The 26559-nt window shown below is 48.5% G+C and overlaps 1 protein-coding gene across 4 annotated transcripts; it reads right to left on the bottom strand.

Moving 5' to 3' along the window:
- Positions 1-370: 370 nt before the first annotated feature.
- On the bottom strand, positions 371-20369 carry Nectin4 (nectin cell adhesion molecule 4). Of its 4 annotated transcripts, none has more exons than XM_070000248.1 (9): positions 19837-20369; positions 9143-9502; positions 6400-6690; positions 5339-5459; positions 3807-3955; positions 3384-3537; positions 2898-2973; positions 2406-2480; positions 371-2076 (listed from the first exon to the last, which is right to left on the bottom strand). In XM_070000248.1, exons 1-9 carry the CDS (start codon positions 19910-19912, stop codon positions 1852-1854), a joined length of 1527 nt encoding a protein of 508 aa, XP_069856349.1. In that variant the 5' UTR covers positions 19913-20369; the 3' UTR covers positions 371-1851. The 4 variants fall into 4 exon arrangements, with proteins under 4 accessions (XP_069856349.1, XP_069856348.1, XP_069856350.1 ...); XM_070000247.1 differs by having other exon boundaries at positions 3384-3540; positions 19837-20191; XM_070000249.1 differs by lacking the exon at positions 2406-2480 and having other exon boundaries at positions 3384-3540; positions 19837-20193.
- Between the last annotated feature and the right edge of the window lie 6190 nt (positions 20370-26559).

Raw genomic sequence — 26559 nt, 5'->3', positions numbered from 1 at the left:
ATTGGAGATATGGCTTTTTCTGCCTGAGTTGGCTTTGAACTGTGATCCTTAGATCTCAGCTTCCTGAGTGGTTTGGATTACAGGCATAAGATACTGGCACCCAGCTCAATATATCACTCTTTTTGTGTTTCTCCACTAAAATAAAGGACTTCCATATTATACTTTCTAAACTAAGGCATTGGCTTTCCCAGAAAGGTTCTTAGCAACGTGCTTCTATCCGAGTGCTTTCTGAAATAGATGGAGGCCTTCTGAAGACCAATTCTTTATCCTTCCCTGCCATGCTTGGGAGCACAGGCAGGTTGAGTAGTGAGACAGAACATATAGTACTCCAGGCTAATATATTCAAGGGCAAGACAGGAACCAGACAGAACAGGTTTTATCTGTTTATTTAAAAACAGAATAATGTTTTATGTACAAATATGCACATATTTACACAAAATGTACATACTAGGATCTTCAGTCTTTGGCTTCTACAAAGTCCTGGGTTGGCTGGGGAACAGAAGCTGGAAGGCTGTCTTTCAGTTCGTAAATCCAGCAGATTTCGGGTCATGCAGGATGTAGGCACTAAATATCAGTATTCTGGGCTGAGTAGATTTGGGTAGGCCAAAGGAAAATAAACATCTAACCCCAGCCTCTACCCAAAGAAATGGCCAGAAGAACTGCAAACTAATGACTCAGAAATTTCTGGGAAAAGGAGACATCCTTGCCTGTACAACTCCTTCCCTTCGCCTGAACTCCTGCTATCCCTTGATCTGTAATCAGTACCCTTTCTCCCCTACGCCACAATTGAACCCGAAGTCCTTCTTACCAACTCTTCCAAGGGACCACAAACAAATATGGATACAACTAAAAAGTAGATGAAGCTAGGGGAAGGGGCCACCAGGGCCAAGTACCTTCCCCTATTCTCCCTTGGGAAATGGTCAAGGGGTTCACACCACTGGTTCCAGACTCTACTAGCTATCAGGCTCCCTCCCAATGGACTCCCTGGATGAAGATGTCTTCGAAGAAGCAACATCTTTCATAACCATAGGAATTAACCCATGGGTTGAAGTCTTGCTTTGCTGAACGCCTATGTAGGCTGGCCTTGCTTAAGCAAACCCAGTGATGAGCAAGCAGTTAAACCAAAAGTTGTTCTGTTTTGTTAAAGATGTGTCTCTCAGTAAGGGAGTCAGAATAGTACTCTGAAAGCTCCCAGGGAAGGTTTATTTACAGAAACTATATACATGCAGCAGGCCCACAGGCCACCAGAGGGCAGAGGGCTTCTTATGTAACAGTCCAAGCAGTCCCTAGGTGGCAGCTTCACATGCCCCACAACTCCCAAGTGGTGAGAATCTTGCTCCTCCACCTTGGAGGCCAGATTCCAGCTCCAGCTATGCCCGCACACCTGGATCTGGCCCACAGTATCTACCTCTCACCTCCAATTTCTGCATCACTAATACTGCTCTGGGATCTGAGAAAAATACCTGCACTTGCAGGCAGAGGTCACTCACAGCCACACAACATACAAACCAAAGCTTGGCAGTGTTCCATACGAAGCCATCCAAATCCTATATCACCACTCACTCAGACTGTAACATGACAGTATGATACACACCATGGACAGCTGCCCCCCACCCACTCATACACACACAGCGAACATTACAACACAAATACACGCACACAGTGACCTGCACACATGATGGGAGTGGGGCACTCCTGATGAACAGAAGGGTTGGAGGAAAAGGTCGAGCAGTCAGTGGAGTGGGAAGCATCTTCCTCAAGAAAGAAGGGCATTTAAGGAGGTTCCCCAAGACGAGCTGAAATCCCATGTCAGCAGCAGGAGCCAGGCCGAGGGAGGGAGGCAGGCCTGGGTCAGACTAGGTGCCCCCGCCCATTGATGTAGATGCCATTGCCTGTGGGCTTGGCTCGAAGAGTCCCATTCTCCTGAACAAAATGGTTCATGGCCTGTTTGATGCCTTCATCCCGATCTTCCTCCTCCTCTCCCCGCCCAGAACTTGGAGACAGCAGTTCAGTCTGTGTTTCAATCTCCCTCACAGTGGTCAGTGTGGAATAACTGCGACCTTCAGGCTCTTCACTCTGGAGACCAAGGGCAAAGGACAAGTCAGAAACCAAGACAGGGCAGTCAGACACAGACAAAGTGGGGTATGACTGGGTAATGATGGGGTCAGAAGTCAGGCAAAGCAGGGGTTGTGGTTGTTGCAGAGGCATAGGGATTTGGAGATAAGGGGCCAGGAATTAGTGTTAGGTTTGGGGAAGGCAAGCAGAGATGCAGGGATGGGCCACATAAGCCAAGGCTAAGGCTCAAGTGACTGGTAGGTAAGGGGGCTGCTGACACACCACATTTGGGGCCAGGAGTGGGGCCTAAGGAAATTGGTGGGGATGCCGGTGGGGCCGGGGGGCCTCACCATCACAGAGCAGCTACTGTTGTCCTTGAGACTATCAGGGTGGCCCTCGGCTCTCAGCCCTACACTCTCCTCCGGCTGCAGGCCCAGGACATGGGGGAGGAGTTAGAACAGAGCTCAGCCTCTTCCCTCAGCCTCTTCATCTCTTATCCTCCACCAGCCTCCTCCCTAATCTCCTTACCCACAACCCCAAATGCCCATTCTCTCCTGAATACAAACGTCCTCGTTCCCCCACCCCAAACCACCCTGACACCAGAGCTGATGGTAGATTACCAGAGCAGCCACAAGCCAGAGATGAAGGAGGCCTTCAGAGGAATTGTAGCAGACCCAAAGTAGCTACATGCCACCACCATCCCCCCTCAACCAAACCCTGGCCCCAGCCCAGCCCCAGCTATGAGTCACGATAGGCAAGATGCCATGGACAACTGTGGCCCTGGTCTGCAGAGGGGCCAGGCACAAGAAAACCCCACACATGCATCCAACCTTGGCACACACCTGGCTCCTAGGATCTGAGTGATGGGAATGCAGCCTCCGGATGGAGTTCTCCCGGGTCAAGGTCAGCTCTTCCTCACTGGGAAAGACACCCCCCCTTGTCAGGAGCTGAGGGTAGTGGTAGCCTCCCAAGGTAACCCTAGCCTGGCCAAGCCTATGTGAGGCAGCTGGAGGGTATAGGTGGCTATACTAGCCCTGCAAGTGTAAGTGTGTGACTGCAGATGGCAGTGTGGCTAAGAAGCATGTACGTGAGTGTGCACAGTAGGCGATACCTAGAGATATGACTCACTCAGGCAGTATGGTTCCCCTGACCCAGCTATGGTCTCAAAAGCCCCTCTCACTTCCCAATTCTGCCCATTTCTGGTCTGTAAGCTCTTCAATAGGAGCTAGCTCCTCTCTTTTCACTCTGCTCAGTGCTGGCCCACCTCCTATTTGCTTCCTCCTTGTTTCTAGCTCAGTTCTACCTACCCCGGAGCAGCCAGTACTCACTATTTCTGGGTCATCTGCTGGGCCTTGCGCCGATGGTATCGGGACATGAGCACCACTACCACGACCAGAAGGCAGAACAAGAGTGCGGCGATCACACCCACCACCACCACCGAGGCCGACACTAGGTCCACCTGCTTCCCAGGGTCCTGAGGGTCTGCTGGAGACAGGCCACTGTCTGAGGTCCATGTCCAGATCCCCGCTGCACCCCCAATTCCATCCTGTTCCCCACATACTGTCCTCCCAGAACTCACCCACAACCACTCGCTTAATGACTCTCTGCAAACCACACCAATCAACACCCCCAAATAAATACCTCCACAAATCCTTCTGTCTTGCTTTCTGTTGCCTTCCCCCCACCCCTATCCCTGTCCACCCACCCTTGGCCCTGGGCCCAGGGCCAAGACAAGGGTGTCTTTGACTTACCTAGAACATCTACAGTGACCCGAGAATCCCTCGAGGAGAACTCATTGTTGACATGGCAAACGTAGATGCCACTGTGCTCAGTAGTCAATGGGGGAAAGCCCAGAGTATCCCCTTCTACTCGTACCCCACTGGGCAGAGGCCCATCCAGCCTAGAGGATAGGAAAGCTGAAGGGTGCCAGCTGGGGCGGGCTGAGGCTGCCATCACCTAACATGCCTGAGCAGATCTCCACCACCACCCCCCCCCCTGCTCCCACATGACGTCACCTGGAGCCGCTGGCTGTTCCCACGGTGCCCCACCCTCCCCTAGGCAGGTCTAGGCAGAGGCCCCTTCTCCCTGCTGCCCAGCCTGACCCGGGCACCCCCACACACATTCGGGGAAGATCCACACGCGTGCCATCCCACATGCTCCCAAAAGGCATCACGTCATTCAGAACTGTGCACCAGGCATACATGCTATAAAGTCCACACAATAGACACTCCACTCTGGGCTCAGAGGCACTTAGAAAATGTGACTACTTGCTTCAACATCTAAGATGCTACATGACAGCATCAGGAACCTAGCCTCAGGTATGAGCCACACACATTGCTCATGAGTCCCCATGTAAGAACATGTCTATCACATACATGTGTATTCTAACTCTCGCTGAGTCTCTGGACATCTCAGACCCTGGAAAAAAGCCAAGGACTCTTGAGGGAACTGACAGAGTGAGTGGGTGTTTTTGAGGTGCTGGCAACATTGTGGTTACGGGAGTGTTGGTGTAGCAACACATACAGTCAGCTGTCTTTTTGTCTCATGCACTTTGGGGATTCACACCAATTCATGAAATATTAATCATTTAAAGAATGTGTTGGTTTATTCTCTATCAGAGACCGTGTAGCTGGGTGCAGGTGACTCATGCGTGTAATCCTAGTTACTCAGGAGGTTGAGATCTGAGGACCAAGGTTCAAAACCAGCGTTGGCAGGAAAGTCTTTGAGACTCTTATCTCCTATTAGCCAACAAAAAGCTGGAAGTGCAGGTATGACTCAAGTGGTAGAAAACCAGTCTTTAGCAAAAAACCTAAGGGAAGGGCTGGGAAGGTAGCTCAGTGGTAGAGCGCTTGCCTTGCATGCTCGAGGCCCTGGGTTTGATTCCTCAGCACCACATAAGCAAAAAGAAAAAAAAAGCCGGAAGTGGCGCTGTGGCTCAAGTGGTAGAGCGCTAGCCTTGAGCTGAAGAGCTGAGGGACAGCGCCCAGGCCCAGAGTTCAAGCCCCACGACCGGACCAAAAAAAAAAAAAAAAACCTAAGGGAGAGCATGAGGCCCTGAGTTCAAGTCCCAGTATCTGCACAAAAATAATGAATTTAAAACATCCATCCCTAGATTCCCGTGGACAAGCCAATAATTGGTAGCCATATTTTTTTTCTATTGGTCTGAACAGGGCCCCAACTTATCAAGAGTCCAGAGCATAAAGTCCCAGACCATAATAAGTACATCCTGGCCTTGAGAGGGAAGAGTCCTAATCCTAGGATAGCCCCTCCCACAGACCCTTACCGTGTCCAGTTGTATGAAGGAGGTGGCTGCCCTTCACTCAAGCACTTGAGCATGGCTCCTTCTCTGCCAACATGCCACAGTTTTTGGTCCTCAAGGCCCCTCACAGAGGCCTCAGTTAGGACTGGAATGGGAGGTAGGAGGGGGAAAAAGTGAATGATGACTTCAATCATATGGTTCTTCAAGGGATTCCCCACAATCCCTGCTGTACCCTGCCAAAACAGCCTCCCTTTGCCCTTTATCATCCTACTCATCTGGTACTAAACCTAGCCTGGCCCCCTCATGGCTAGCTCCTGGCCACATGGCTCCCTCTTTTCTCTAAGCTGAGTCTATATTGGTTTATTTGTGCCATGAGCCCACAGTAACCTCAGGGTAGTGATGTGTCACACCTTTTCTGGATCTTCTGTGGTGTCTGGAGTAGTACTAGTCATAGAACAGGTGCTCAATAAATGCTGCTGGATTCTTTGAAGACCTAATAATCTCACTTGTTCATTTGTTTCTTTAGTAAACATTTGTGAGGACCTACTTTGTGCCAAATGCTAGCATAGTTTCAGCTTGAAGTCTAATGCTGGGAATACAAAAGCTCTATGGTTTCCTGAAGCCTATGATTTAAGATCTGTGTGAAATGTTTTGCATTCACGGCTGCTAATTCCCACCAAAATCCTGTAAAGTTGATATAATTATACTCATTTTGCTGATGAAGAAAATGAAGCCTAACAAGATTAAATAACAGCTGGTAAACAGCCGAATGCAGGCTTGTCCCAAGTCTATTGCTAAACTCTAAGCCATGCAATTTTCAAAATGCTTTCAATTCCATGTTGATAGTTGATTCTTCCAACAATGCTGTAAAGCAAGATCTTCTCCTCTGTAAAGACAGAGACCCTGAAGCACAGTGATTTGCCAAAGTCATCTGACATTGACCTCCAGGTCTTCTACCTTGGGTTACTGTTCTCTTGGACACTATAGCTCCCAGGACCCAGATGGTCAGCCTACCATGGCTCAGGTCACAGAGTGTCTCTCAATTCTTTTGGAACCCAGGGAGACATAGGCCTCCAAGTACTTACAGGCCACTTGAAGGGTATGAGTGATCCTTCGGTTCTGGAGCAGGCCAGGGTGGGACACCACACAGGTAAGTGGCTGTCCGTTCATGCTGCGACTAGGCACCAGGTGGAACTCTGATGTGACGGCAGCTGAGCGGGAGTGCGTGAAGGAGCGGCTGGACGTTGTGCCTTTGACCTCCGTGTCCCAGGTCACATTGGGGGCAGGGCTACCCTCAGCAGTACAGGAGGCTGCCAATGTCAGACCCTGGCCCTCTTCCAGTGGTGGACCAGGATTCAGTGAGGGCAAGGGAGGCACTGTGGATGGGGAAAGTGGGGAGGTCACAGATCTGCACAACCCCAGTCAGAGGGCCCCACTCCAGTACTTTTTCTTCTGTTATTTTCTCAGTAAAGGCACCAGGCAAGAGTTAGAATTTCAGCAGCCAGGTACCTATTGTTCACACCTGTAATGCTAGCTATTTAGGAGGCTGAGATCTGAGGATGGCAATTTGAAACTAGCCTGAGCAGAAAAGTCCCTAACTCTCTTATCTCCAATTAACCAGCAAAAAGCCAGATGTGAAGGTATGGCTTAAGTGGCAGAGTGCCAGCCTTGTGTGCAAGAGTACACACACACACACACAGAGGAAGAATCAGAATTTCATGTGTAATAGGAAAATGGAAGAGAAAGGAAGGAAACAGGTGGGACTGTTTATTGAAGAACAGCAAGAGGAAGCATGGGATCCTGTGGGACCAGAGGTTGTGCAAGGAGTTGAGATTGGAGTTAGGCTTTTGTGGGGTCTGAGCAAGGAGACAGAGGTTACTTGAATTCAGTATAGGGGAAGTGACTGCAGGTGCCGGCCCAGAGTATGGTAAGTATAGTGATAACTGACTCCCTTATCCAAGGTCTCAAGCTTTTTAATGGTTAAATAGATCTACATGTCTGCCTTGATAGTTTGACCTTCTCAGGGTCCAGTTCTCAGCTCTCTGTTCAATCTCTTAACCCTTTCCTGGTCTCACAGCTCCACCTCAGAGTTCCCTACAGATTAGGCCCACAATGGAATGTTTACAGCCAGGCTTAGGTGGGATTGCCCTGCCTGCATCAAGCACATCTGTGCATACCTTGGGTTTTGCGGGGCATTGGTATACACCTGGAATAATAGGGTTAGGGGTCAATCCTTCAATGTGACTTTTGTCCATTGTTTGAATGTTTTACAGTGGCATGGGTCATTTTTTAAAAAATAAAAATAATGAAGTAATTTAAAAACAAATTAGATTTTATCTACGTAATAATAACAGCCATCATTTAGTAAGCACTTACTATATGTCAACTATTATGTTAAATAGTTTACAAATGTTATCTCATTTAATTTTGTCAACAAACCAGTGAGGTGGGTATTATTATCTCTGTTTTTCAGAGGAGGAAACTAAAGCTCAGGGAGGATAATGATTTGTTCCAGGTCATCAGTTTTAGGGTGACAAAGCCCAGATTCACAATCAGGTTTTTTTGTTTTGTTGTTTACATGTGTGTTGATTTTTGAGACAAGGTTTTGCTATGTAGCCCAGGGTGACCTCAAACTCTTCATCCTCCTACCAGTTTCCTGAGACTACAGGTGAACATCACCAAATCCAGGTATTTAACACTCAAGTTTTTTTTTTCTACTCCAATGCTGATGCTACTATAACTTTCATGTGGACAAATGGAGACTATAAAGGTCTTTTATTCTAGCTTTAAAATAGTAAGGATAGCTGGGTGCTGATGGTGCATGCCTTAACTCTAGCTACTCAGGAGGCTGAAATCTGAGGGTCAAAGTTGAAGCTAGCCTGGACAGAAATGTCTGTACGATTTTTGCCTCCAATTAGCCATTCAAAGGTCCTGAATTCAAGCCCCAGTACACTCTCTCTCTCTCTCTCTCTCTCTCTCTCTCTCTCTCTCTCTCTCTCTCTCTCTCTCTCTCTCTCTCTCTCTCTCTCTCTCTCTCTCTCTCTCTCTCTCTCTCTCTCTCTCTCTCTCTCTCTCATACACACACACAGAGGCACACAAGGGAAAAGACAACTTAACTAGACCACACATGCCCTTAGTGCAAAGTAGTGGCTAAAAAGGCAAGCATGACCTCAAATCACATTCACTGAAGGTCCAACAACAAAGAAGGTATTAGCCTAATTAGTCATGCATGGCCATACCATACGACAAAGCTTGGTGTTCCCATCTGAGCCCTGCATTTTAAACCATGCATCCCAGGATGGTGAAGGAGGCTTTGAGTTAGTTTTTGGTGGAATTGTGGCAGCACCAGTAGTAGATCTAGGTGAAGAATGACGTAGATGTTCAGGACTTTAAAGAGCTGGGAAGCAAAAGAGAGACTAAGCTAATGCTTTATTGCTTGAAAGGACAAAATGAAAACAGAGAAGGAGATTTTAGGTCATCTGTACAGAATTTGTATGCATGTGTGCTGCTACTGGGTCTTGAACTCTGGAAACTTGGGATCTGGGAACTGTCCCTTAGCTTTTTTGCTTCAGGATGGTGCTCTACCACTTAAGCCACAGTTCCAGTTCTGGTTTGTTTTGTTTGGGGTTTTTGCTGGTTAATTGTAGTCTCTCAGACACGCCTGCCCCAGCTGGCCACAATTCTCAGATTTCAGCTCCCTGAATAGGTAGGATTACAGGTGTGAGTTTCTAGCTCTTCTCACCTCCAGCTGCTCCCTCGAAACCCCTGAGCCCAGCTCAGGGTGAGTTTGACACACCCAACACCCCCCACTACCCCTATCCTACTTACCCAGCACTCGGAGCCGCAGCTGCGCTTGGAAGCTGCCAGAAGGGAAGGTGCTGACTCGGCACTGGTACTCGCCCTCGTCCGCCTGCACGGCGTTGCGCAGGAGCACGGAACCGTCCAGAGGGTCCCGTGGGGGCGGGGGCTGCTCCACGCGGCCCTTGTAAGCTGAGCTTACGTGAAGTCCATATTCAGAGTTCAGTAGTGCCAGCTCTCGAGTGCCCTCGTTCGCGTCCACCCGAGCCCATGCCACCTGCCCGACTTGCTCCTCCGGGTCTCCACGGTAGAAGCAAGGCAACTTTGCATCCTGGCCTAGCACGACGGTCACCAAGTCGGAGGTCTCCAATTCACCTGCGAGAGACTGGCCTGCAGGGGGCAGACAAGAGCAGCCAGGATGAGGGGCTGGGGCCAGACCAGGGGGGTCACTTTCATAATGGTAATGACAGCCAAGGCAGCCGGAACTCAGGGAGCATTTTATGCTTGCAAAGCACATTTTGTTCATTACCTCATTAGATCCACAAAAGATTCCCGAGAGGTAGGCGTTATTATCACCACTTAACAGACGAGGAAACTGAGACCCAGAGAGAGGAAGGCCTAAGGCCACACAGAGGATTTATGGAAGATCACACCCTCTTCCAGCCTAGGAGTGTATCCTGAGCTATTGCAGGTGGGAGGCTATAACAAAACCAGAGACCCAGCCCCTGCCTTCAGGGAGTTCATAGTCCTCAGGGAAATGGAATTTAGACACACAGAAACCAGGAAAACCATGGACACGGTTTTTACAGGAGTCTCAACCTATGCAAAAGGATAAAATTGAATGCTTCCAAGAAGTGTGGCTGGAAGCTACCACAAGGTTCCAGAATAGATGGTGTCCTGGGCTAGGGCACATAGAGTGGGAAGGGTCCATCCCAGGAGGCTCTTTAGAACATTCTTTTCATGACTTGGAGATGAGAGACCTAGATTCCCAGAGAGATGGAGGTATTCCATGTGGGAGGAATGGCATGAACCAAGGCTCAGAGACAGGAATGAGCAAGTCACTGAAGACAGAAAGGACCCAGGTCAGAGGTCCAAAGAGATGAGGTCAGTGTAGACACATAATGAAGGGTCAGAATGTTAAGCCAGAGGTGAAGGACTAGTGCTTCTCATGTTGATGAGCAATATGAAGCATTCAAGGATTTTGGAATCAGAACATCATACAACCTCATCTGGATCCACTCCCTTCCCTCATAGACCCTGAGGTCTGTTCAAGAGGAAGATATAGAAACAGATGTGCAAATGGCAACAAAGAGTTTTCTTCTATTTTGTTGTTTTCTTTTTTTGACAAAGGATCCTGGCTGGCCTCAAACTTGCAATCCTTTTGCCTCAGCATCCCAAGAACTGGGATTACAGACGTATGCTACCACATCAGACATGCAATGATTGTTTCTGATTTAATGTCCAGATGTATTGCTGCCCAGTTTTGGAATGGGGCAGGCAATGGGGTCCCAAGCCATGTGGGTGGGCCTTATGCATTTGTTGGGTAGGATTAGGAACTTAGAGAAACCTAGAAAAACGTTCCAGCCAGGCACCGGTGGCGCACACCTTGTAATCCTAGCTACCTTGTAATCCTAGGTTGAGATATGAGAATCTCATTTCAAAGCCAGCCCAGACAGACAAATCAGGGGCTCAATTAACCAGCAAAAAGCCTGAAGGAGAAGTGTGGTTTAAGTGGTAGAGTACCAGCCTTGAATTGGAAAAACCCAAGGGTAAGACCAAGGCCCTGAGAATGTATGCATGTATGTGCACATGAACACATACACACACACACACACACACACACACACACATACACACACACACACACACACACACACACACACACACACACACACACACACACACACAAAGACATGCCAGGTAAAGGATCAAGGTAAGCAAACTGAGTAAGTAGAGGTTGGCTAGTTCAGGAAGCAGAGAGTAGAGGACCCAACCTAAGGCAGGGTGTATGTGAGTTAAGCAGAAATGGAAAATATGGCTGGGGTAGGGTGGGGCACCAAATGGCCCAGGGCCTTCCATACCAGGTAAAGGAATTCAAATCTGGTCAAGAGGAAATGGGGAGTCAGAAGGTTCTTTAGCCAACAAATGGAGTGAAGCAAGTGGAAACATGCAGTTTGACCAGAAAGGAGGCAGATCGAGGCCCAGAGAGTCACCAGGAAACTACAGCTGCAGCCCTGGCATGCTGGTACTGGACTGAGAGGAAGGAATGGTTCCTGGGTGACATTTTGTTGGGATTTTGGTCACTGACTAAAGAGAAAGAGAGGAAGCAGGAAGACTCAAGGACAATTAGATTTCCAGGATGGGTCACTTGTGAGGGGAGGCAGAGTCTGAGGAAACTCATGGTTGAAATGACCTCAATGTCAGATCATGAATACAGAGCCAGGGACTAGGTCAGAGTGAAAGGGTGCTTTGGGGTCACAAGAGCACCTTGCTTTGGAACTCCCAAAGGGTTGTAGTTAGTCCCTGCCTCTGCCTAGCACCTTACACACCCTGTTATTCCTCACCTTTGCTCACACTGTACCCCTGCCTGGAATGCCTTCCTCCCTATGTCTAGTAGCTCCTACTCATCATTGTCTGGAAAACTCCTACTCATGTCTTAATACTCTACGCAGACATCACTTCCTCCTAGAGTCCTCCCTCCCTGCCCCACCTTAGGCAGTCTTGTGTGGCCCTCTGTTCTCCTCTAATACTCTGCTTTTACCACCCCCCCCATCATAGAACTTTAACCCATACATTGTATTTACTATTTTCTTGTCTGCCTCCCCCACTAGATTGAGCCCCATAAGAGTAAAAACTGGTCACACATTACCTATAGAAATGTGATTTCTGATTTCTTGCTCAGTGGTGTGTGGTCTCCATTCCTGATGCTCAACGAATGTTTATTTATTGAACGATGAATAAATGAGGGAGATGGCAGAAGAAGGAAAAGATAGAATGAGAAGGAATTGAGCAGTCCTTAGTAGAGCTGGAGGAGGGTAGTGAGGTGGCAACCTTGGAGTTTAGGAAAGATAGGCTAGCTTTTGGGGTTCACTGACAAAAGGAGCATCTCTTAACTAGACAGAGGAAGAAAGGAGGGATGGGAAGAGGTAGGCACTTAGCTTGGAGTGGAGCAGAGAGTTCCACTGAGGCAAAAGAAGGGGTCCTATGGTCCTGCTGCAAAAAGCAGAAAAAGGGAGGATGCTGCTATGATCTGGGAGGGCCCAGACTGGACGGGACAGACCTGCAGAGCTAGATACCATGGCCCTGACCTGCCTAAGCTGATGTTGGTCCCACCCAACCCAGTCTGGGAGTCCAGCTAACCACCTGCACCCTTCCCAGGCACCTCCTTCTGATACTAAAGGGAGCAGGGCTGCCAAAGAAGGGCTAGAGGTAGAGGCTCTCCAATAAACTATCTACTTCAAATTCTTGTATCCACTGGGCACTGGTGGTTCACATTTGTAATCCTAGCTACTCGAAGCCATCTGTGAGACTTTTTTTTTTGTCAGTTGTAGGGCTTGAACTCTGGGCTTGGGCACTATCCTTGCGCTCTTCAGCTCAAGGCAAGCGCTCTACCGCTTGAGCCACAGTGCCACTTCCAATTTTCTAGTGGTTTAGTGGAGATAAGAGTCTCATGGACTTTTCCTGCCCGGGCTGGCTTTGAACTGCGATTCTGAGATCTCAGCCTCCTGAGTAGCTAGGTAACAGGCATAAGCCACCGATGTACGGCTCTGTGAGACTCTTATCTCCAATTAACCACCAAAAAAGCTAGAAGTTCTGTGGCTCAAGTAGTAGAGCACTAGCCTTGGACAAAAGAGTTCAGGGACAAGACTGGGAATGTGGCTTGGTGGTATGAGTGCTTGCTTAGCATGCATGAAGCCCTGGGTTCAATTCCTCAGTACTACATACACAGAAAAGGCCAGGAGTAGTGCTGTGGTAGAGCACTAGCCTTGAGCAAAAGAAGCTCAGGGACAGTTCAAGCCCCAGCACTGGCCAAAAAAAGAAAAAAGAAAAAAGAATTCAGGGACAGCTCCCAAGCCCTGAGTTCAAGCCCCAGGACCAGCATCAAAAATAAATAACAGGGGCTGTGAAGGTGGCTCAGTGGTAGAGCGCTTGCCTTGCATGCATGAGGCCCTGGGTTCGATTCCTCAGCACCACTTAAGCAGAAAAAAAAAAAAGCCAGAAGTGGCGCTGTGGCTCAGTGTGGCTCAGTGCTGTGGTAGAGCGCTAGACTTGAGCTGAAGAGCTGAGGGACAGCACTCAGGCCCAGAGTTCAGGCCCCACAACCCAGACCCATAAAAAACACACACAAAAAAAACACCAACTAATACTGGCATCCACGTAGGTCACAGGGATCCCAAGCCCTACCCCATGGGGATATTCAAATCCTTCTAAACAGAAGTGGCACTGTGGCTCAAGTGGTAGAGCACTTGCCTTGAGATGAAGAGCTGAGGGACAGCACCCAGGCCCAGAGTTCAAGCCCCACGACCAACAAAAATAAAATAAGTAGCATCAAATGCTTCTAAAGACTATTTCTTGGAAAAGATCAGGTGAGAAAACTTCCCATCTGCATCCATCCCTATACTTGCCAACAAGTGAACTGTATTCTCCTCTCAATAAGAAAAAAGGAAAGACACAGCAAGAATTGGGTACTCAGCATATGTGAGCCCCAATCCTCCATGTCTCTACCTATAAGTCCAGGATCCCCATTTCCAAAGAACAAGCCCAAGCTTTGTATAATGAGAACCCAATAAAACAGGAAAAGCTCTCTTGAAATTCTCCCACAGCCCCCTATTGTCCTAAACCCACTGTTCAGAAAGAGTCCTTGGTTGAGGCCACACCCTCCTCCAATCGACTGCAGCCATCCCCTAAGCTGCAACAATAAGAGAAACTTGGGATCTAATGCCCTTGTCCTGGACTACATGGACCCAAGAGGCCTGGCTCCCAGGCCAGGGCAGGCCAGGACTGCCTCCTCCTCTCCCCCACCCAGTGCCTGCCTGGCGTCAGCATGATGATGTCACCAGACTGAAGGAGACACACCGCCTGCCTGGTGAGGTCACCCTGCGGGCATGTAGTAGCCAGGCCAGGCCAAGCCCATGGACCCTTCTGCTTCAAATTGTTTGCTGAGGCTGGTGGACTCTAACTAGCTGTGTACTCCTCCCCCTGACTCGCCTTCCCCTCCTCCCAGGAGCACCAGGACGCTGGTCAGGAACCTTGGTGACTCAGAAGCCGCCACACAGCAGCAGGCCTAGCCACAGCCGCCACCACCTTGCGCAAGGGAAAGAACAGGCCTGACTGGCCAGACGGGATCCCTGCCCTCAGCCTCCCCCACCCCTTGCCAGGCCCCTTCAGGCCTCTTTGGGGCCCTTCCCTTTGTGTACTCCGCCCGCTCCCCAGACAGGCCCTCCATTCCTGGCTTGGGCTGGCTGGTTGTACCCCACCCTGTACCTGCGTCCCCATTTTACTTTCTGTGTAGAGTCTGGCCTCTGGTCTCAGTAGAAACTGAGGCTGGCACCTACAGACACCCAATCAGTCAGTATTTGGGGAAGGGGAAGAGAGCTGTTCTTTATGAAGGTCGTTTTATCCATCAGCATCCTCTGCTGGCACCTATAGGGGTTCATGTAGGGGTCCCAGAGGTAAGTCTGTGAGGAGAAAGGAGCAAAGATGAGTCTGTGTCTCCATGTGTGGGTGTGCTTGGATGAGGAGCTGGCCAGTCTTTCTAGTACACATGTGTGTAAGATTGTCTCCTTGCATAAACTTGGAGATGTTTCATGTTTTATCTTCAGGGGAATATATGTATTTACTTTTCTATGCCCAGAGGGAAAACCTGTATGTGTGTGCATGCACCATTACATGTATATCTCACACCCTTTGTGTGCAAGGCATGCATTCCTGCCCTTCAGAACTCTGCACACATAGTAACTATTTTGATGTTGTTTATCTTGGCTTCCGCATGTGTGTCTCTCGACTGCTCTTGGTCAGTGGTGTATGGCTCAGAGCCTTTGCTTGTATCTCGAGCATTGCTTGTGCACCCTTCCTTTCCTTACCCCAAGACTTCAGGGCAGATCATCTCAGGCTCAACATGGAGGTACCCAGAGATGAGGTCACTGCCCTTCCAGTGATGGGAAATTGCCACCAAGCCTCCTCCACAGAACAAAACAAAAACTCCCTCTCTACCACTCCTCAGGTTCCTACAAAGGGAATCCCTTTCCACCCACCCCACCAACCACACCCCTGGGCCCCCCAGCACCTCTGTCCTCCAAGAAGGCCTCTCCCTGGGAATCTGTAAGGACTCTGTTGCTAGCCACCACCAGAAAAACCAGCTCCAGCTCCAGGCCTGGGGTAAGGGATGTCTGGTATGGGGTGGGGGGTGGGGAAGTAGAGGGGAGAAGCAGTCTGCCTGGGCCCAAGGGGAGGGGTCTAAATATGTAGGGTCTCATTTTCCTTTGTTAACTCTTACCTCCCCTTGCCCACAGCACCTTCTCTACCAGAGAGGGCTAGAATAGGCAGGTAGTTTGGTATAGGAAAAGACCTGTGAGAGAAGGTTGTTTCACTAGGACAGGTGTCATTAACAACCCAGCCAAGCCCTTTTGGTCCCCCTTGTCCCCACAACCTTGACCTTTGGCTTTGAAAACTAGAAAACTTTCCATCTGCCTTCATCCATCTCCCTCACTTTCCCCGCACTATCCTAAGCCCCCTAGCTTAGTGAGAGCTTCCCAACCCAGGCAAAGCGCCCACCCGCAGATTAGTGTCTGAGGAGGGGGGCCACACCAATCAGAGAGAGAGAGAGAGAGAGAGAGATTGAGAGAGGAGAACAATGGGGGAGGACAGGCCTTGAGGCATCCAGCTCTGGCCCAGACACAGCTCCCAGCACAGATAAGCCCCCTAAACCCCCCCTGGAGCCAGTCTGAGCCCCGGTGACTCACCATAACAGCTATACTGTGGGTGAGAGACCCAGAATTCAGCTTCTCTCAAACTCCTGATATCCTCTCACCTCTTATTTTGTCTTCCCAGTCCCCACTCTGACCATCTCTTCCCCACCTCAAATCACAGCCGCAACCCTGGTTCTCAGGACATGAGTTTTAAGTGGAAGTTGGGGGCAGCCAAGAAACTATGGGAAAAGCTCTTGAGGTTCCAGGCCCCTTGTTGGCTCTGTTTCAGGGAAAAGTGATCCCTCTGCTCTCCCCACCCCTGCCTAGCTTTTCTCTAAGAGGCAGGGAGCTGAGTCCTTTCTGGCATTTCGACTCCCCTCTTCCCTTGCTCCTTTTTCTTGCGCTTATACTAAGGCTTGAACTCAGGGCCTAGGTACTGTCCCTTGGCTTTTTTTTTGCTCAAGGCTAGTGCTCTACCACTTGAGCCACACATTCATTTCACTTTTTTGGTGGGTAATTGGAGGTAAGAGTCTCATAGACTTTCCTGTTTAGACTGGCTTTGAATCACAATCCTTGGATCTCAGCCTCCTGAGTAACTAAGATGACAGGGGAAAGTCACAGGCATTCAGTGTCTCTGCTGCCCTCTTGACTCAATTTCCACTTCATTTCTATCCCTTCTTTCTGCCTAGACTTTGTGGTCAATTCAATGACATATTTTAGAGACCAAAAGATTCTGAGGCTGTGGCCCAGAAGATACGACTCTGCATGCCAGGTTCTTCAACTACTATCTCTGTGGCTGAGGATTCTTTCAGCTCCCTGGAACACTAGTATGAAACCAGGGTCACTGGGGCCAAGGGCTTCCCTGGGGTTCTAGTTCTCACCACTTGGGCAGGGTAACAAACTTCTCTTTCTCGCTTCTCTGGCTTTGGGTTGGTCTCACAGGAAAGGGCCTCTGTAATCAGAAGTAGAAAGGCAAGGATGGGGCCCCTCCCTTTTTAGGAAACCAACCTCAGAAAGAAAACTGTTGGTAACTCTCAGAAGACAGAGATCACAATTCAATGAACAGATCACCTGGGGTCCTTTGGCCACACAAAGAGCTAGAGACTAGGATCCTATTGGAGAGTATTTTGCAGGTTTGGGTCCCTGAGCCCCAAGGCAGAAGATGGGGGAGGGAGAAGGGATGGACCTCACCCGGAAACTCAGTCCAATAAGGAGAGACAAAGAGCTGCGGTGTTAGAGGCACCTCCCAAGCCTGGGCTTCTCCCCTCGGCGGGATGGGGGGGGGGGGGGAGGAGATGGGTGTGAATTTGCAGTAGGGCCTGGGAGGCAGTATCCTGGAGAACAGTCTTTTCAGCTGTTCTGAAACTCAGTTCCATAGGTTGGCCAATCAAAAAGTTATAGTATTTCAGAACCAGAAAATCTAAAGAGACTACCTAGTAGTAGTTCTTGGTCTACTGAAGTTGGCATTTTTAGTTGCTCAAAGAATAACAGGTCTGGGCACAGGTGGCTCACTCCTGTAATCCTAGCTACTCAGGAGGCTAAGATCTGAGGATCACAGTTCAAAGCCAGTCTGGGCAGGAAAGTCTAAGAGACTCTTATCTCCAATAAACCACTCAGAAAACCAGGAGTAGCCCAGTGGCTAAGTGGTAGAGCACTTGAGCTGAAGAGCTGAGGGGCTGCGTTCAGGCCCAGAGTTCAAGCCCCATGACCAACCAAAAAATAATAATAATAATTAACAGGAATGGGTTCAGAACCAAGGCTATGTTCAGCTACATGAAATATTCCAGGCTCCAAGGGCCACTAAGGAGATGCCTTATACGCAGAGGAGACAGAATTTGGGGATGGGACCATCTGATGCTTGGGCTGGGGACCTGGGGTTTTAGTCCCAATGGATCTCTGAGAGCAGCCTTAGCTCTATGCAGGCTGTAGCAACAGCAGCAGCAGCAAAGTAATGGCTTCCTAAGTAATCCTGGACCCAGGCTTTTTTTTTGGGGGGGGGGGTCCGATCGTGGGGCCTGAACTGTGGGCCTGGGCGTTGCCCCTCAGCTCCTTAAGCTCAAGGATAGCTTCTACCACACTTGAACCACAGCGTCACTTCTGGCGTTTCTCTTTTTGCTTTTGTGGCACTAAGGAATCGAACCCGGGGCCTCATGCATGCAAGGCAAGTGCTCTACCACTGAGCCACCTTCCCAGCCCCTGCACCCCTGGGTTCTCCCAAAGCTCTTCTCTGTCAGACACTGAGTGAGGTCAGGGATAAATTTCCTAAGGAGAAGAGGGACTCATTTCCCCTTTGTTGTACTTCTCCTGGAAAGAAGTCTCCCATTATGGAAGACAGAAGATCAGGTCTCACTCCCTACTGCACAGCCAGCACCTAGTATATTACTGTATCCAGTTGTACATTCAATTATTCTATTATTCAATAAATGAGGAGTCACGAGACTTAGGACAACTAACACTGGTTATGCTTCTAACACGGAGCAATCTTACAGATCTCAGCTGCCTATCTATTTCTCTCAGTTTTCCCATCTGTAAAATAAAGGAGTTGAAGTGGTGATCTCTTTGATCCCTTCCAAGTCCTGAGACAGCATGACTCCATTCTACAGGTGTGGGTAGATCCTATAGGAAATTGCCTGCTGGGTTCTCTGGCCTAAGAGACAGGCCCCACCCTCTTAGCCTAGGCAAGTAAGAAGGGCTGTCTGGAAGATGGGAGTTAGGGTGGTAAAATGGCAAAGGTGGGTGTTCCATATTTGAGACTGGAAACTAGGCTGATGACCATTCCATTATAAGACCAAAATGAGAGGAGCCCCCAGTCCTGCCAATCTAGGCTTTTTGCTTCTCTTGAGAACACAGCCAGGTGCTGCCAGACAACTGGCTTGCTACTGACCTGGGACTGAGGAGCTGACTTTTCTGCCCAGATAGGCCCTCCATCTTCCCAAGGAGAAAGATTCCTTTCTGTTCATTGCCTGAAAACAGCCTACAATATCCCATCATGGTCTCATCATATACATATATGCATTATCTTCCTCACTCTGAAGATTACAAATCCCTATAATTTATATCTACTCTATATACATTAGATGGACAGGAAGAAAAGTGTACTCTAACTGGGGAAAAAAAAAGGGGGTTAGAAGAGGAACAAAGAAAGATCATGCCCTATCTAGAAGAAACCCTTCCCTAAACCCCCAGCCATTTAAATAACCCTATTGCTACTCGGACATCTACTTGTGTCTGTGCCCAGGGAAAAACAGAGACCAGAGAAACAGGAATTCTCAGCTTTCCTGTAATCTCCCAACTGGAATTCCAGTCCTGATGCCCTAGAATATCTTGAAAAAAAGAGAAAGAGAAAGAAATGCCCAACCACTCCCAGGACTCAGACTTTCTGCACCTGATGGCTGCTGAGGCAGCTCAACCCTGAGTCAGCCCCAGCTCTCAGGAGCAGTTCTGAAGCCCAGAGAGGGAAGCCAAGGAGCCTCCAGTAGCCCTGGGGGAGAGCAAGATCCTTCAGTTCCATCTCTCTGCTCACTGGGTTACCATATCTATTCCCCTATAGTTAGCCTGGGCCCAGGCAAGGCTCTGGCAAAGACAGGGACCCCAACATGCATAACCTGCCTGGAGGCTGAGATAGAAGCTGACAGGGAAGAGCTACACTGAATTTTCTGGTAGATAGAGCCAGAGAAAGACACTGTCTTCTCTAACCAGAGCTCAAGAAAGTAGAATGTTTTTGTGTATGTGTGCGTGTGTGCATGCATGGTTGTCTGGCGTCTGCGCTGGGTTGGGCTCAGAAGCAAGGGTCCTGATAGTTCAGGCAAATCCTACCTGTAAAAGATGTCAGGAACAGCAGCAGCAGCCAAGCTTCAGGCCCCCACATCTCGGCTCCCAGGGACAGGGGCATTGGTTGAAAGGCAGACCTGCCAGTGGTTCTGAAGTTCCACCAGTTCTCCCTGGGAGCCGCCTCTAGAGTTGGATCAGGCACTGACCCAGAAGGCAAAAAGCCTTGGAGCCCTGGGCACTGACACCTGCTATCTAGCTTGGGCCTCCACTAGGGGACCTGGCCCTGCTGTACCCACCCAGCAGTGGCTACCCCCAAGAAGCCGTGATCGTGATCGGGAGCGCTGAGCTCCCCCAGAGCTGCTTCCCACGCCGTGGCCAACAACGAAGGCAGAAACCTGGGAACCTGCTCAGCAGGTCAGAACAGGTGCGTCTCCGGGGGCTGGGCCTGGCACAGAGAGGAGTCTCCACAGCCACCGCCCCCACGGCCTGGGCTAGCTAATGGGCGCCAGGGAGGGAGGGAAGAAGGGAAGGACCTGGGTGGGGGCATGAGATTCCATCCTCAGCTCTGAGCTTTACCTATGCTTTGCCTGTGTGTGGTGTGTGTGTGTGTGTGTGTGTGTGTGTGTGTGTGTGTGTGTGTGTAAGGGACTGTGAAGGGAGAGGCAAGGGAGGGGTGGTGGGAGGAGGACCAGAGTGCCTTAAAGAGGGAGGCACCAGGCCTGGCCAGGATCAACAGGGGCAAGACTCTTATAGGTGGAAAGGAACCCATGCATCTGATACCCCAATCAGGCTTGATGCCTCCTGAGAGATTTGACAAATTCTCTGACCTCCTAAAGGGGCCCAGTTTTTGAATCCCAGACTCAGAAAAGGCCAGGACTGAAGATGATTTTGCCCTGATAGCCCATGTACTTCTTTCTTCAGATGAGAAAACAAGCCCAAAGAGCAGAAGGAACTTAGAAAACATATAACACAGTATCATGGTTTGCTATGACACTTCTATCCCTGAGGCAAGGTCCTAGTTCAAAGACCCCTGAGAAAGAACTTAAAGCAATTCCTTTTGGCCTTATCCATGTATAGGTTAGCCAAAGAACTCTCCACAGAATAAGGCTATAGATTCCTGGCTTCCCTCTCATAGCTCTGTCTCTTCCACACCTTATTATCTGGCTAGGAGTCCCAAAAGAGTATTGGCACAACCAGAATAGAAGGGTTTTTTTTTTTTCTCCCCTCATTTTATTCCAGGGTGCTGGAGCAGACTTTGCAAGGACAATCTTGATTTCAAACACTGTGTCCATGAATTCCTATAAGTATATTTCTATTTGTCAGACCATGTGTTTCCTCTTTTTTTTTTTTTTTTGTTGGTCGTGGGCTTGAACTCTGGACTTGGGCACTGTCCTTGTGCTCTTCAGCTCAAGGCGAGCACTCTACTGCTTAAGCCATAGCACCACTTCCGGTTTTCTAGTGGTTTATTGGAGATAAGAGTCTCACGAGCTTTCCTCCCCAGGCTGGCTTTGAACCTCGATCCTCAGATCTCAGCCTCCTAAGTAGCTAGGATTACAGGCATGAGCCACCAGTGCCCGGCTTATGTTTCCATTTTGGATAACACAAAATCTTATTGGCCTACCTAAGATAGCCAGAGGAAAAGGGTATGTTCTAAACTTCCCAAAAACTTCGTGAAGGGGAAGAGCAAGATCTTTGGTACAGTGGGACTTAAACAACACACAAACACACACACACACACACACACACACACACACACACACACACACACACACATACACAAAGACAAAAAACAGGTAAATGCTGGGTGTGGTAGCTCAAGCCTGTAATCCTTGCTACTTAGAAGGTAGAGATCAGGGGATTGCAGATCAAGGCCAGCTCAAGGAACAAAGTTTCTCAAACAATGACTAGGTATTGTCCCTGCTAAAAGGGAAGCACAATGGTTGGGCACAGTTATGCACATCTGTCATCCCTAGTGACATGGAGAAACACAAGTAGGAGGACCACAGCCTGGGCATAAAGTTAGACCCTATCTTGAAAATAGCCAACATGGAAGGGGAGGCAGCCTTGACCAAGCAAGAATGTGAGACTTTGAGTTCAATTCCCAGTACCTCTCAAAAAAAAAAAAAGGAAAGGGGAAGGAGATAGAATGGAAGCTGGGGGAGAGAAAGAGAAAGGAAAGGGGAAGGAGATAGAATGGAAGCTGGGGGAGAGAAAGAGAAAGGAAGGGGGAAGGAGATAGAATGGAAGCTGGGGGAGAGAAAGAGAAAGGAAGGGGGAAAGAGGGAGAGAAATAAACAGGTAAATCTAAAGACAGATATGGGGAAAGAAAAAAATCAGTGAGGAAACAAAACCAAGGCCTTGTGCATGCAAGCTCTCTGACACTGAGCCATATCCTCAGCCCCTTACCTGTCAAATCTTTTTCATCTTTCAAAAGTAACCTCAAATGCCACATCTCCCATGAAGTCTTCTCAGCTCCTCCCACTCAAAATTAATCTTTCTCTTTTCTATTCTTCCTCAACCCTTACTAGTCCCTTTATTATAGCTTATGTACTCATAATTTGTGCACATCTTATCTGCTTAATTAAATTGTAAGCTTTAATTCAAGAAACATTGATTGAGGCCTGCTATGTTCCAGGGAATCAGTAAATGTGTTAAATTGAGGGACAGGAGAAGAATACCTTGAAAGCCAGGTTTGTTTTACAATCTTGTCTCAATCCTTCATGCTAGGACAGTTCAAAGCACCTAATGGGAACTGAATGCATTTTTGTTGAAAGCATGAATTTCTGAATAAATGAGTGTCATTATGGAGAAAGTGGTAAGGTAGGGTCAGAAGATGGAAATCCCAACTGATTGTGTTTCTGTCCTGAACCTAAGTTATGACATAGACTTTAGCTCTGCCTCTAGACTATGACCCATTTCTGGCAATGAATTCCAACTCTCAGCAGTGACCATGGTAATGACTTCTTGAAGGGCTATTTCCTACAAGCCAGGGACATATTCAAGGACCAAGCTAGATGCCAAAACCTCCAAGTTTCTCTCCACCCCCACCTTGGCAAACCCCTTCCCCTCTTTGATTCAGATCCCCAACCTGTGCCAGAGGAACAGCCCCACCCCGATGCTGCTTTGAGATCTAGTGGGGCAGGGGTGGGGTAGGGTGGGGGGGGGGAGAAAGGAGAGCATCCTGTGTTATAATTATAATTATCACACCTTGGATCCTATCACATGCTTTCAGAGGAGCTCCTTTCCTTCCCACGGATTCACCCCTCCAGGTACAGGAAACCACAGGAGAAACTCAGGCATGGGGGTGAGAAAGCTATGGGATCACAAGCTGAGTATCCAGCTGCTTTGGCCTTTCCATTCACAATAAACTCCTTCAAAATGCTATCAAATCTAGGAATATGCACTAAAATCAGGTAGAACTCACCAGAGGTGGTGTGAAGGTAATAGTCATACCCATGTTTATAAGTATATTCAAGTCCTGGTAAACATCACAGGCAGCCTGAAATGGGGACTAAGGCCACCATTGATAGTCACACAAGAGTCAGGCAGCTACTTGGGCCTTTGATTGAGCTAGAGATCTCTCTTCATCAAACAAATTATTTTTTATTTTTTTCTCCTGTCAGTTGTGGGGCTTGAACTCAGGGCCTGGGTACTGTCCCTGAGCATTTTCATGCTCAAGGCTAGTGCTCTACCACTTAAGCCACAGTGCCACTTCCAGTTTTTGAGTGGTTTATGAAAGAAAAGAGTCTCACAGGCACTTTTCTGCTTGGGCTGGCTTCGAACCACGATACTCAAATACCAGTCTCCTGAGTAGCTAGGAGCTAGAATTACAGGGGTGAGCCAGAAGCACCTGGCAAACAATTTTTTTCTGTTGCCAGTTCTGGGGCTTGAACTCAGAGCCCTGATACTGTTCTGACCTTTTGTGCTTAAGGGTAACATTCTACCACTTGAACCACAGCTCCACTTCTGCCTTCTGAGTGGTTAATTGAAGATCAGACTTTTCTTTTTTTTTTTTTTTTTGTCCGGATGTGGGGCCTGAACTCTGGGCCTGGGCGCTGTCCCTCAGCTCTTCAGCTCAAGGCTAGTTCCCTACCACCTGAGCCACAGCGTCACTTCTGGCTTTTTTCTTTTGGCTTATGTGGTGCTGAGGAATCGAACCCAGGGCCTCAGGCATGCAAGGCAAGCGCTCTACCACTGAGCCAACTTCCTAGCCCCTCTCACAACTTTTCTTGCCTGGGCTGGCTTTGAACTGTTATCCTCAGATCTCAGCCTCCTGAGTAGCTAGCATTACAAGTCTGAGCCACTAGAACATAACATTTAACAAATTTATATCCTTTAATCCCTCTGTCTCCTCATTTCCTCAATCCTGTATGACTTACAGGATACTCCCGGGGACCAGGCCTTTTCTACCCTGTTCTGGGATGAAGCTTAGGGAAGGCAAATTCCAGATCCAGGGTCTGGAAGAAAAATGGTTGAAGAACTTTTCCAGAGTAGTGTCTAGTATCATGGGCTCAGTTCTTTCTTCTATACTGAATTCCAATTCTCTTCATGCCTCACTACCTACCCTCCTCCCACCCACATTCTAGGCCCTGAGAATGGCAATAATTCAAGCCTCGGTGACATCTTTAGCATATATATGTTTCTGTCTGGCATCACTGTATGCATGCCTACATGTGTATCTACATTCAGTAGATATTTAGTGAGTACCACATTGTGTCAGACTCAAGGGAAGTGAAGAGATATAGGACACATGTCCCTGCCCTCAAGTAGCTCCAAAAATCAGACCCATAAAGAATTGTAACAAACTATATCCCACACTCCTGTATTTCCTATGTGTCTTTCCATGTACACATTGTGGATAGAAATCCACAATGGGGATGCCTATGTGTATGTAACTGCAAATGCTCATTATTTGAATGTGTCCAAGCATCCGCTTAAACCCATCTCTGTCCCTGTGGTAGATGCACACCTAAGTCAAACCGGTTGGAGTAGGTTGTGCAGGAATTTTTGTTTTTTGTTTGTGTCAATGGGACTTGAGGTGAGTCAGGGAGGGCAAGAATGGGTGGAGTGGTGTGGGGGAGAAGAGTGAGAGTGAGGGTCAGATTGAGTGAGCAAGGGAGGGAGGGAGAGGGTCAAGGTGGGAAGAGCTTGGGGGTGGGGCATCAAAAGAAGGATGGGTTAGGGGCAAAAGTAAATGAGAGCGCTCCTTAGTGAATAATGTCTTGTTTGCAGTAAAGTCCCAGGTTAGAGAATAGTCACCTACTGGCCAAGAGACCCTTGAACTTTGAGAGAGAAGGATGAATAATAAATCAGAATGCAACTAGATAGGAGTATGGGTGTGAATGAAATGTTTGTAATACATTTCTGTTCTTCCAGTCTCTCGGTGTGATAAGCTGTTCCTGACCTGCTCTTTGCTTTGGTTCCTATAGAAAGGTGTTGGGGAGATAACTGACAAGGTGAGAGATTACTGATATGGGAACTTGATTCCATCCCCAGGACTGATGCCATAGCAGATAGATAGAGTTTCACTGTGTCAAGTATTGGAATGGTGGCATCTTGCTCTCCAGGATATTCCATGTGCAGTGTTGTTCTATTCTGCCAATCCTGCAAGCCCATTGGTTCCCCAATACCCAGCCCTATCCTTTAATGACAACCACATTTCCTGGTTGCCTAAAACATCCCTTCCAGCTCAAGGGGCTGGGTTTGCTCATTCCTTGAGGGTTCTAAAGCTGGAGTGAGCCATCCAGAAGAAGGGGCTGCACACAAAGCATGTTTGGATTGTTTCTCAATAGGCCCAGTTGTGTACAGAGTCCCTCTTCCTTGTTCTCACCAAGTTTCTATAAACACACCATCACAAAATCAGGGACCAAAACAAGAGTTAAGAAACAAAAGCCTTTGTTGTATTTCCCTGTGTCTCTGAGAGGGCTGGCACTTTTAGAAGGCTCTTGGTAGCCGGGTGCTGGTGGCTCACACCTATAATCCTAGATACTCAGGAGGCTGAGATCTGAGGATCACAGTTCAGAGCCAGCCCGGGCAGGAAAGTCCATGATACTCTTCTCTCCAATTAACCACCAGAAAACCGGCTGGGGTGCTGTGGCTCAAGTAGTAGAGGGCTAACCTTGAGCTAAAGAGCTGAGGGACAGCCTCCAGGCACAGAATTCAAACCACACAACTTGACAAGAAGAAAGAAAGAAAGAAAGAAAGAAAGAAAGAAAGAAAGAAAGAAAGAAAGAAAGAAAGAAAGAAAGAAAGAAAGAAAGAAAGAAGGAAGGAAGGAAGGAAGGAAGGAAGGAAGGAAGGAAGGGAAAGGAAGAAGGAAGGAAGGAAGGAAGGAAGGAAAGGAAGAAGAAAGGAAGGAAGGAAGGAAGGAAAAGAAAAAAGAAAAAAGGAAGACTTGGTATAATAGGTCCTGGCTGGTACCAGATTAGAATAAAAGCCCTCATGGAAATCTGAACCCTTCAAGTGACAACATTTGCAGCAGAAGATGCAGCACTGAGAAGAGGGCAGGAGCAAGGTAAGGGGGATCCTGAGAATTTGGCAAGGTCATGGATTGTAGCAAGGACCTCAGGCTGTATTCACCTCCATTCTCCCTGTCCCCACACCAAACTCTGGAAGGAGAACCACAGGCTCCTCCCAGGGATTCTGTTAGGCAATGAAGTGGCAGCCCCCAGAGGTCAGTCTGGCCTGTCTTCCTGCTTCACCTTGAAGATTTCCCAAGCTTTTCTTTTAGTTCCAAAAGTGATATAAAAGAAGAAGGGAAGCCAGGTG

The sequence above is a fragment of the Dipodomys merriami genome, unplaced genomic scaffold, assembly GCF_024711535.1.
Source record: "Dipodomys merriami isolate MVZ:Mamm:240054 unplaced genomic scaffold, mDipMer1.0.p SCAF_56, whole genome shotgun sequence".
Classification (NCBI taxonomy): Eukaryota; Metazoa; Chordata; class Mammalia; order Rodentia; family Heteromyidae; genus Dipodomys; species Dipodomys merriami.
This window is presented reverse-complemented; position numbering and strand designations above follow the sequence as displayed.

What these genes read in the sequence shown, in the direction of transcription:
- Nectin4 (XM_070000247.1), bottom strand. Translation starts at nt 19,912, where the DNA reads ATGCCCCTGTCCCTGGGAGCCGAGATGTGGGGGCCTGAAGCTTGGCTG. An exon ending in GTTCCTGACATCTTTTACAG is followed by an intron (nt 9,503 to 19,836) that starts GTAGGATTTGCC and finishes TGCCCCCTGCAG; the next exon opens with GCCAGTCTCTCGCAGGTGAA. An exon ending in ACAGTAGCTGCTCTGTGATG is followed by an intron (nt 2,077 to 2,405) that starts GTGAGGCCCCCC and finishes CTTGGTCTCCAG; the next exon opens with AGTGAAGAGCCTGAAGGTCG.